Source organism: Pecten maximus, chromosome 10, assembly GCF_902652985.1.
Source record: "Pecten maximus chromosome 10, xPecMax1.1, whole genome shotgun sequence".
Taxonomy (NCBI): domain Eukaryota; kingdom Metazoa; phylum Mollusca; class Bivalvia; order Pectinida; family Pectinidae; genus Pecten; species Pecten maximus.
The window spans coordinates 34427751-34440225 of record NC_047024.1 but is presented as its reverse complement, the minus strand read 5'-3'; the positions used below and the strand labels follow the sequence as shown (position 1 = coordinate 34440225).

The following is a 12475-nucleotide window of genomic DNA, read 5'->3' as shown; positions in this document are numbered from 1 at the left end:
TCGGCAAGAGGCCGATCTTTGCCGAGCGCGCTGAGGCTTTTAAAAAAAACTAATTTAAATATTGAGGAAATTGATGCATATTTAACTTCTCCACAAGATAGCTTCTACAGAACATTCGACCATGTCGCTATTTAATCTGTGTCGATACACGATGTGCTTGACAACCAGTGTTAACCCGAGACGGAAATACATGTATATGGACTAATTAAAAACTTAAAATGTATCAAACACAAATGTTGAGTTGTTTTTTTGAATTTTGTTATTAATACTGGTGTCTTTACGTATATTCACTTGAACTCTATTATTCACGGTCATCGTAGTTGCCAACGTTGCAACACATCCCGACTTGTATGTTTGATGTAAGTATATGCATTGACCGGTGTTTTATTGCGTTTACGGTGGTATGAACGCAATGGGATGCAGACATAGGCCTATTCAATAAATGAAATTGCGTTGATCATTCCTTTCAAAATGGCGCCGTCTAGTTGACGTTTCGTAACGTCACAAAGAGACAACGTCATGATTATGATACCGATTCCCGCGCCTAGTAATCCGCTGAGCATTTTTTCACTGCGTTTACGCTATTTCTTTCGTAGTCAGACTTTATTAAGCTGAAGAAGGAAGAGATGTCAAGTTATAAATATTCTCATTTAAGGGCTCGCACAACTGAATCAGCTGTTGAAACACCAGCCATTTCACCAGCCCTGGCTGGTGTTTCATCTAGCAAGTCCCTGACGAAAATGTATTTCTTCGGTTTGTAACTTTTCCTGAGTAAATCACTTATAAAATTAGTTCCTTCTATATACCAAAATAAAGAGTGGGGTCTTGAGATTTGGAAAACTAAAAATAAACACTCCTACTAAAAGTAAAATGACGTAGTATTCTAGGTGTAAAAAGGCGGGAATTCCCCAGGTGGGGGTTCCCCAGTGCACTGCAAAAGTCAGGGTTACTGTCTTTCCACCCTTGTGCTCTAATTTGCCATCAAGCCTATAAAATAGCATAATTTATCAGGTAGCGAAAACTACAAACTACAATTTCACATCATTCGAACTTCAAATGAACGAATGAAGGGATGGAGTCTCTGGTACGAGTAACTTTCTTTTTCCCTTTTCCCCTCTTTCCCTATTCTTCCCTTTCCTTTTTCTGTTCTGTTCTGTTTAAGATTCTATGATAGAAGTATTATATGCTATTTATCATAAGGATATTGCTAAATTTTGCATGTATAATTGTATTACGGAGAGGACATTGATAAGTTTTCATAACTTGCGTCAAATCCTTTTGTGCATTGTTTACAATACAATTGATTGAAATTCTAATCACATATAGTAAAATATTTAATTTTAAAGGCTCACTAAACTAAATATTTTACTATACGTTATTAGAATTTAAATCAATTGAAGTCAAACTTTAAGTCTAACGAAGTTCGTGTGAAAATAACCTTGACTCAAATGTTTACTCTCAGACTTCTTATTAACCCAAAGTGCAAGAGTCATAATAAGTTGTATAGCTCACTAGCATAGCAAATTTTGCGAAACGAAATAATCCTTATCCATAATCGAAAATGAGGTCAAAACTCGGGGTCGCCTGGACATGTCCATTATGGCCAGTAGTTATTTAAAGCGTTTGACTCTAAATCCCCATTGGGGCCAGATACACCATTTATATTATGCAAAATGTTTTCCTAATCCCCAAAGGATGCCCAAAATCTATTTAGTCTTTCATCATGTCTACTGGACAGGTGAGCTATAGTAATAATGATCTGTTTCTCTTTTTCTTTTGATGACCATGCATGGTCAATATAAAAAATCTTGTTAACCAAAATATAGAAGCTGAGAGACGGGCCGGTGTGTACTGTCGTGGTTGTTTCCTTGGAAAGACACTTTACCATAATATAAGAGGATGACATGCGACGGGCTTGCAGTATGTTGTTCTGTGTGGTAGTCACCAACTACTACAAGGAGACACCGCCTTAATATTTAATAGAAAATAACGGAATCTCTATTTAGAATACACATTTCTTTATTTTATACATACATTTGTAAATATAGAAATCTCTTTTTTGTCAATAGATAGAGATATCTCTAATTCTGATAAAGGTATCCGAATTAAATGGGTAAACCCCGAGGGGCATTAATTGCCATAATAGCCATTAGGGTTTTTACGTATTTAACATGATTTAGATAGATATATCTAATTTAAGATATATATGTTTAGTTAATTATTAATGACATATGTATCTAAATAGATATCTCTGATTTAGATAAAGACATTTTAAACTTTAATACAGACATCTGTATAAATGGAAAATATAGATACATGTATCTATTTATAACACAGATATCTCTATTATCATATATAAATACACATACGTGTATTTAAAATACATGTATCTCATTTTAAATAGATATTCGTATTTTGTCAATAGAGATATCCATAATTTTGATAAAGTTATCTGAGTTAAATGGGTAAAAACCCTATAAGTAAAGTCAAAACACAATTATGAGTGATGCTGTGTGTAGTGCCATGCAGGTATAATGATCATTTCACAATATACAATGTATAATATACAATATATATACAATATACAATAAAAGTTTCTATGTGGTATCTTCCTATAGATTTTTTTTAATAATTCAATTCAAGTCAAGTCATTTGATTGACTTTAAGCTTTACAGCTCATCAGTACATATAACATATATACATTACAATAATTAATTGGCGGTCACAGCAATATAGCAGTGAAGTAACAATATCTATAGAGAATGAACATCTTTATTTAAAGAAAAAAAAAGTTTTTCTTTAATTGTAGTATGGCATCATATACATATTTACATAACATTGTTAAATCTTTAAAGTTAGTTCTACTAATTAATTGGATCATCTGGTGTGTGTTTTTCCAGTAATAAATCTTAATGTGGTCCGAGTTTCCTCTGGCCCTAACCCATGTCTGGCACACCGGATCCTCCCTTTCCTACTAATACACATATATCGATTTATGCAGTCTAGTGTTTAACAACGCCTGACTAGTTAACAGTGTCGGTCGTTTTAAACCGAGGAGTGAATTTACTACGAGTCAGTAGTCACACCGAGCATCATACGAATACTGTACGCCTACCGGTAAGTTATCATAGCGAGCCTAAAGTACTAGTAAACCTACTGTCATATTCATTATACATCTGTACCTACACATACAGCGATGATGGCAGGGTAATGTTTACCGAGTAATTACACTTTTTAAACTTCCAAATACATGTACGTGAGTAAAATGTAGATAATATACCTATATATAGACTGTCTGTGGGTGAATAATTACAGCTTTCAACCGTTTCACAAGCGTGTGTGGTTAGGCAAACGAACCTCCCTGTATAACATTGCTCCGGGTTTGAAATCGAGAGGTGAGTAATTGTGATGTTCTCTTATCTAAAACATATACTAGTAATACTTTCAACGAAGAAAACTTCTTCGACTTCTGAAGAGAAACATATTATATTAACACTGGCTCTCTGGGTTTATAATCGAGGGGTGAGTAATTGTGATGTTCTCTTGTCTTAAACGTATAATACTTTCACCGAAGAAACCTTTCTTCGGCTTCTGAAGGGAAATCTTGTAACACTGGTTGTCCGTGTTTAGAACCGAAGGGTGAGTGATTGTGAAGTTCGATCACCCAAAACAATCTTCGGCTTCTTATATTTTTGTCTCCACCTCGATTGAAGGGAACCATATTGTGTATTTGCACTGGTTCTTCTTGATCTTCTAATACAGCAGGATATTATAATTTTCTTGACGTATATTTGTGTTTGAACATCCATCAGACGTCCTAAATCTGTCCATGAAAAGCAAGGGGACGTTCTGTTAATTCATTATAGGTTTACATAGAAAGTTCACCAGGTTTCGTCCACGTTCCTTATTAATTTAAATAAGTCATTTGACATATTTTTCTTAGGAAGGCATTAATCGGATTTAAGGGGAAATCTCATTTGAGTAACTTTCCTTATAGCACCTTTAATTCTGTAATACTTTCCTGTTCGTCAAGTCGTGATGTAACAGGGCCAGACACTTCAAAATAGTTCTATAATCATTATTTAGCAACACTAGTAATGTATGCTTTCTCTCTGGTAGGGTAGATATTTTAGTCCTTAAATGTTAAGTTACATCATCTATGATGCACATAGGGATTGGTTGGTTGGATCTTTATTGATTCCCCCCCCCCCCCCCCCCCCCCCCCTCCCCCACTTTCATGGCGGCTATATGAATAGCATTAGCTATCTACATGTACATCCCCGTGGTGCGCGTTAGCGAAGCGCACCTAGGAAGATATGTATGTAGATACATATAGTTACTGCTATTCATAGCCGCCATTCAATTCATATATTTACAGTGGTTCTAATGTTTTACCTGTGATAACTTGATAGATTATGCACCGTCGTTTACGTTTCCTTCCGCGCCGCTAATTCCAGTCGATTTATATATATATGTATATCAAATAACATAAAATACAATAATTCGTGTTAAATTATGATTATTTTATGTGAAAAGATGGCGAAGAACACAATTTACGAAATGAAACGGGGACTATTTTTTGCAGGCGTATTTATAGTTAACTGATGTAATATGTGGAAAATCAGCACATGAAACAATGTTTTCATACCTTATAATTCATAGTGTTTTCATGGTCAAATGTTTAATTGCTGTTTTCACTTGGCGTGTTCGTGTAAAGAACCATCAATCACAATGTAAATATATGTATATGAACGATAACGCTGATTGTATTACTGCTTATAACCAACATCATAACATCTGATTGAGGAATGGAGACACTGCGTGTAGTAAATGTTTGTGTTTTGGGAGGTTGAGTCCGGAATTAATACCAACTTTATAGCGCTATCTCACTGAAGTATACTGCCGAATAGGCGAACTAGTCGTCCCACTCTCAAAATGTCAAGCGTCAATTAAGAGTAGCAACTACTTTTTTGAAAACTCTTGTCATGTTTCGGCCAGGGTACGGAATCCAAAGCCTTCCTCACAGGGGCGAAATCTCAAATAAAAACCGAAAGTGATGAAGTGTCGAGCAAGATATTAAGAAAATGAAGGTTATTTAGAAAGAGGAGAAAAGTTAAGATCTCATTAAATCGCCCCTTATCGCCATGCGATGTGGTCAGCAGGTTCATTCTTGCGTTCCATCTGTAGGGCATATTGTGCATTTTACATAGATTGAATTTCCTGTCTTTACTTATTATGTATTGAATTCAATTAAGTCGAAAATATACACAATGTATGTTGTACTTAAATTAAAGCTTCTGATTACCTCAAAAATCATCAAGCAAACACAATCAAAACAGTGTAAAATATTAACAACATATAGATTTGCAAGGAGACCTTGAAAATTACAGCTACAATAAGACCATATGTTTCGTAAAGATAACCGTCTTCTGCTTCTTCATCAAAACCCGGTTACGCCAAACACTCGAAAGGAGATCCAGACACAGGGGTTTGTTATAAATGGTATATATGAGATGGGTCGCACGTATATATGCACGACCCATCTCATATATCATATTCATTTTTGACGAACCTCTGTGATCAAGGATAACGGAACCGTCAAGTATTGCCACGAGCATCGAACGCCGCTGTTACCTTTTATACATGTGTACTTATCATCAAGGCTTGGGAGCCTCTTTGAGCCTTTTCGTATGAGTGCAAATAAGAATATTCCGCTATATTTACATTTCCACTGTGTGTTCTCTATATGAAGGTACTAACAAAATTAGCGTTCATTCCTAGGTGAACAATTAACCTGCCGCGTATGAATACATACAGTACATTGTTGACGGTGCCACATAGAATGCAGAAGTGTGAATATAAAATCGCGTTTGATTACACATGAAATAATGTTTTATCAACTTTAAAACTTGTTAATAATTGTAAAATTAAAGACAACATTTCAATATTTTTCTTTCATGATGATTAAAATAATGAATTTGTATGGAACTATATTTTGTGTACTTGTGTACTTGATTACCTTTCCCGCCAAATTGGAACTATCTGTTACGCTGTTACATCGATCATTCAGCTGTTTCGTCACTACATGTACGTATAACGAACGTAGAATACTGTTTCTTATGATTTTTTTCAAAGATTACGTTGAAAAATAGTTTTGAAATGTAAATATAAGAAAAAAATTTATCTTTTGTTGTTCACGGGTTCATACACCAGTGAACAACAAAAAATAACAATTATTTCTTAAATAAGATCGTGATGTAGACCATTAAACTTTCCAGTTGTTTTCATCAACTGCACATTTCGACGCCCTGTACTGTTAGTGTTTCCGTCAGTCGACATCTGTACCGGAAATCGTTATACAAATCCCTGAATATATAATTAACTGGGACGTCGTATTTGTATAACTTAGGAAATCATGGGATGCTATTATCTAGAAATGGAATATTAGCCATTGGGAAATTGAAATACTCCGCGTATTATGCAACCTAGTTGTCGCTGGTGGCTAGGTACCTCCGTTGTAAGAATTTTTAACGATCGGCATGCCCGTTGTCAGTATAATTGTGATTTGGTGGGGTGTTCTGTTGGATTTCTTTGACAGTATGCTGCAGTGAGGTAGCACTTTCACAAAGGAACCAAGTATACCACAGCCTTCCAAAATACGCATATATAGCACACATTCATCTCGCACTCGGGGAGGATGTTTTTAAGTTACCAACGATGTTGATATGACGTTACACAATATCAAACAAAACCTTGGCTGCAATGGAAGTTTAATAATAGCTGTGATGTGCGAACGTTTAACGTGGCGATATACCAGGTATATCACCACCTGTCTTAGTATGGTAATGCAATCCAAGAATATAAAGTTTGATGAAACAGTCTAATGGTTATTTAACGCTCTCATTTTTTGTCTTTCTAACAGAAGATGTCCAGCCTAAAACTTTACTGTGCCTGGTTCTGCCCCTTTGCACAGAGGGCATGGATAGCTTTCTTGGAGAAAGGAATACCCTTCCAATACGTGGAGATCAACTCGTACGAGAAGCCTCCAGAGCTTATGGCCGTAAACCCCAATGGTCTGGTACCGGTGATCGTGCTTGAGAACGGAAAGTCTGTGTTCGAGTCTGCAGTTTGCATACAGTACGTGGACGAACTCGGACCAGAAGGTAAACAAATCCTGCCTAAGGATCCTTTCGAAAGGGCACAGGTCCGGATGTGGAGCGACTTCATTTCCTCTAAGTTAGTTCCACCTTTTTACAGGATGTTGGCTGCACAGGAAACGGAACAACAGGAAAAAATTAAGCTGACACTGTTAGAAGATTTAGCCACGTTTTCGGACGCCATTGACAATGACGGTCCTTTCTTCAGCGGTAAAACGTTTGGGATGGTTGACATAATGTTGTGTCCATTCACCCTCCGTTTCGGTCCTGTTTTAAAGCACTTCCGAGACTTCGAAGTTCCAGACACTGACCGCTACCAGAAATTACATAAGTGGATGGCTGCATGTCATTCTCATCCAAGTGTCGTACCCACGATAGCAGAGAAGACGAAGATCACTGCGGTGTACCGATACTACGCGGAGAATCTTTCCAAGGCTGAAACGGCAGCCGCAGTGAAACAACTCAGCGGGCTGTAACGATTGACGCCGGTGATTGGTCATGCTCACAAAGCTCATGGAGTCATTTTCGCCGGAATGTTATGTGCTATTAGACTATTTATATATCTCACATTATATGTTATGTTATTACATAATGCGTTAGATTTTCCTTAACTCTACACGTAAGCTATACATGTATTTTGAACTATTGCCGGCTAAACTGACTATTGCACGGTCACATGCGGGCTACTAAACACCTGTGATGCTTTGGAATTCGGTCACGTGCGAACTATTGAACACCTCTGACGTTTCGGAATTTCGTCCTACCCTTGCAGTAGTCCAGAATATTTGACACGAGGTACTGGTAATCGACCGATGTTCTATTGCACGAGGCCGAAGGTCATGATATATTTGTATAATAGACTATATTTATATATCTCACGCATGTATGATATAAAAGGGATATCAAAAATCTGCGGGATTCCCTGGGATAGAGGTAGTCATGTCTTTACGTATCATTTGAGCTGCGATTTCCTGTTGTTATATACCACAAATTGTAAAGACGCGTCGAATATATCGCATCGTCATCATCATCATCATCATCGGTGGAACATGGAATATATAGCTACGCAAGCCAGTTTACTTCCTCTTCGCAAGTGCCTGTATCCGGTGCACTGATGATGTATGGTGGAAATGTGCAACAAAATTGAGGGCATTGCTCTATTGTGATAGGGCTACCCTGCATAAAGTGATGACGTCATTTTATTGTGAGTCGTGACATTTTTTTTTTTTTTTTTAGAATGAATATTGTCTGAGCTATACCTTTCACTTTGGTAGGGAAAGACATGAAGTCCAGCCTTTCGCTCTGGAACGGAACCATGACAACCAAAACAATCATGTCACGTCAACATTGTCTTGCATTGAATCATTCACTCCATCGGGAATGAGACAGAGGGACATCAAACCTCGAATAAAGATTCTGTAAAATAATAAAAGTATAATTGAGTCAGTGATTTTCTATGTATAAATCTCCATAACCTTGCTGCCTTGTCAAGTTACTCCCTGCTACAGCACTGTCTCAAACTTGATACTTAATTATACCTTTGATTTATTTGTTGCTTGTATTACTTACATTAATGACCAATCATATAATGATGCAATGGTTTCTTCTAATAAAATACGTTTAACCCTTATTTGAAGATTAACAAACGTTTTCTTTCGATACTTTTTTTTTCTACAGATGTATGGTATAAATATGCCTAAATATACTGTATTTCCAGCATGTTCCAGTATATCAACTAGGAATTGTTAAACTACTAGGATGGAGTTCTCGAATGTTGTAATGCTATTGCCCATAAGAAAGAAATATATACCAAATGGTAAAATTGTTCATGTATAATTAATTGTTGTTTGGCGTTACTATTGTGGCACGCGCAAAGAGCTATATGAGTGGGCCGGTAGATATCACAGAGTGTACCAAGCGAGGTAACTCCTGTCTATGGTAAGGTATTTTTGTATAGTTTTCCGGATAATGTAATTTTAGATTTAATAGTTTTATACTGTAAATTCATATTTATAACCTTCGATGAACCGTGAAGTCGGACTCGGGGGAAAATAAGTTGTATTTCGTAGTTTAAGGAACATTTAAATATTTCTGAACTTGTGTGAGCCACGCAATGCGGAGTCACAAGAAACTAATTTGAAATAGGTATAGATCAAAACATTATCATGCATAACCTGCGCTGAACCGTGAAATCGGTCCCATAGGAAACTAGAGAAATGTGTAGGGATTAGTTAAATCTTCATCGTATAACCTGTTGTGAGTCGTGAATTCGAACCATCAAGAACATAACTTAACTGTATGATTCATCTTAAATAAGTTAACGGTAAGCTCAAGGGCATGTTTCTTTATTGGTAAATTGTTCTTAGTAGTTCTGATAGCTACATTTTTCCACTAGGATTTTTTTATTGTAGCATAGAACGACTCGACTTATATGTTTTGGTGACGAAATTGTATCCCTGTGAATTTTATGTAATTTCATGTAATTGAATAAACTCCATCCTGACAATTTATATTCAAGTATCGAACTCGTTCTTTTCTGGTACCGAATGATTGCTTTCCGAACAAGAAGGCAAACTTTATTACAGTAATGAAGGGCAAATGACATCTGCCGGTATCGCCGATGGATTCAGAGGGAAAATTCCGCACGACTTGAGACTTTGTTTCATATTATCTGCAGAGAAGGCCGATTCGTAGTCCAATATACATGTACATGGTCATGCCCACTTGATCACTGTATTTCCTGGAGACGGAGAAGTGTCCTCGGAACATACCTTGTTATATTACTTTTTAAAAAGGTCCAAATACACAATCTACTGCCTCATGAGAGATGTTTTGGTCCAATAAAACTAACTGTGGTCGTTCGGGACCGATCTCCTTCACGAATATATCTTTAAGCCACTTTAGTGTTGCTGTGATCCCTGATCTAGCCCACTGACATGGAGTATGTGTGTTTTCGGACTCGATGAGTTTAAATTGCTCGAATTAATATATGTGTTTGTTTAACAAAAAAAGATCTTTCCAATCCTTCTCTTCCTCCTCAATCAACGTCTGTCGCTGTTTGTTTACTTTTGAACACGCTTCTGTTAGCACACGACAGTACTAGTCATGTCGATACTTCCGGTACGCCGATGAATGTGTGAGGCTCCATAAAGGGAAATTAACACTATACTACCTATTTCTATCTTTACCCCTTTATTTTTGAAAAGATTAAAATAATCACTTCTATTATTAACACATGCTCATCGTCATATAATTAAATACATATATATAAATATAGCCTTACTTAGATTAATAGCTGTCTTGAAATTACATAACAAACTGAAATCAATTTTTTTTTTTTTTTTTTACAATTGATGTTACCTTATAATTATTGTATTAAAAATAAAACAAAAGATAATTAGAAAGAAAGAACGAAAAAAAAGAAAAAGAAAGAAAGACAGAAAGAAAGAAAGAAAGAAAGAAGAAAGAAAGACTTTAAAAGAAAGAAAGACAGAAAGAAAGAAAGAAAGAGATGATTAAGAATGAGAGCCCTCTTGTACGAGGACACATTATTGTCAAAGAGCTGACCCCGGGGCTCCCCAACCCCGGCAGCTTTCTAATATAGATGGGGGATTAAAATTGATTTGTTGGAAAAAAACAACACTTTAGTGCACCTGCTTCATCTATCGAAGCTTTGGCTTGGAAAGTCCAAACTGCATTGGCCCACCATCTGTATTAAAGCCATTCAGCGATTTGGAAGTTTTGCCCCTTGCAATAACCATGGGGGACAGTGCTCTTCCTGCCGTATTGATACACGGCAAAATTGTTGCACTCTCACGAGAATTTCCAACAACACCTGAGGCGCTTTTGGATCCTTTCCTCGCAATTACAGATATTGGTTTGTGCTCCATCTGGCAACCCGTTTCATCCATGTTCCATATTTTATGTGGAGAGTTCTGAAGATTCAGTTCATGGAAAATTGCAGACAAGTCTCGGAAATAGTTAGATATTGTAACCGCATTCATATTGCGTGCTCTTGCGCTTGCAAGCTTTCCGGTTTTCTAATGGACGGATTCCTCCGACGAAATATGTCCCACCACGCTTGTTTTCCTCCACAAAAGGGAGTTTTCAGTCGCATGACAGTCGCCAAGGAGCACCAATTGCTGTCGGGAATTACCAAATCCTTCACTGGCTCTTGATTTGACCATTTAACCATCTCCTTCTACACTTCTGGCGGGAAACTGTGGTTCTTCCAGAATGTCGACCAATTCGTACTTTTCCAGTTAAGTGATCGGATAAAGTAGATTTAGGAATTCCGAAGGCCTCAGCGGGTCATCCTGATAGACAGACCTTCATTTATTGTTATTTGTTTCAAACAAATCAGTTTGTTTTTGCTTATCACACAATTTTATTTTATGAAAATATTTTGTTTGAATACTTATTTGTACACAAACATATTTACCATAGTGCTACACAGTATATATTTGTTTCATGTTGATAGGTATTGTGTTTTTACGCTTTTCTAACATACATCAATAAACATTTCATTCATATCTTATTCTGTATTGGAGTTTTTATTGATTCCGATGTGCACTCTTACTTTTCAATATGCATTGATACATAGCAGAAGAGAAATTCAAGGTGCACCAATTCTAACAGAATCGTGCAGAATAACGCACCATCCAAATAAGAGTTGATAGGTACAAGTTAAAAATTGTTGGTGATTATGAGTGTCCTTCTGGGCACAACACATGCATTAGTGGTCTCCAAACCTGATTTTGTCCATTCCATTCACAACATGTTTGTCACCAGCAGAAGTCATTTCATGCCAAATGTTTGTCCATTGCATCCACAATTATTTTTATTTCATAAGTTTCCTTTCCAAACCCTATACGGTCTCTTTCACATATGTAAGTAAAGACCATTCCTTTATCTACGTATTGGGCAGTAAAGGTCACCTCCATACCTTTACATGTCCGTTCCATCCACAACATGCCACAGTGCTGGGCAATACAGGATGTAGGGCCACATCTGTACAGACATCTAGATCTGTGGTCAGAGTGCGGAGAACACGTCCAGTGTGGTAATTGTAAAATAAATATTGCCATCAGCGCTGCAATTCGCCACTAGTGACACTTCTACAGACACGTCAAATCCAACTGCATAGCCAAGTCCATGTAACAACACGAGTTAGGGGATAGTGTTACTTAGTGGATCTCCATGGGTTCTCTGTGACAAGGAGTTGGGGAACATTATTCATCCCATAACCACGCTTGTTTCACAACTGATATGGCACGTGATAAAATTCGTAGCAGTGTGTTATTGTTTTTGTTTACACA

At 36.9% G+C, this 12475-nt stretch overlaps 1 protein-coding gene across 3 annotated transcripts; it reads left to right on the top strand.

The window, feature by feature from the left end:
• Positions 1 to 3050: 3050 nt before the first annotated feature.
• Positions 3051 to 9667, top strand: LOC117336033 (glutathione S-transferase U19-like). 3 transcript variants are annotated; one of them, XM_033896364.1, is made up of 2 exons: positions 3051 to 3117; positions 6923 to 9667. In XM_033896364.1, the coding sequence occupies exon 2, from the start codon at positions 6926 to 6928 to the stop codon at positions 7631 to 7633; it is 708 nt and encodes a 235-aa protein (XP_033752255.1). In that variant the 5' UTR covers positions 3051 to 3117; positions 6923 to 6925; the 3' UTR covers positions 7634 to 9667. The 3 variants fall into 3 exon arrangements, with proteins under 3 accessions (XP_033752255.1, XP_033752254.1, XP_033752256.1); XM_033896363.1 differs by lacking the exon at positions 3051 to 3117 and adding an exon at positions 3298 to 3395; XM_033896365.1 differs by lacking the exon at positions 3051 to 3117 and adding an exon at positions 3417 to 3522.
• The last annotated feature ends 2808 nt before the right edge of the window (positions 9668 to 12475 follow it).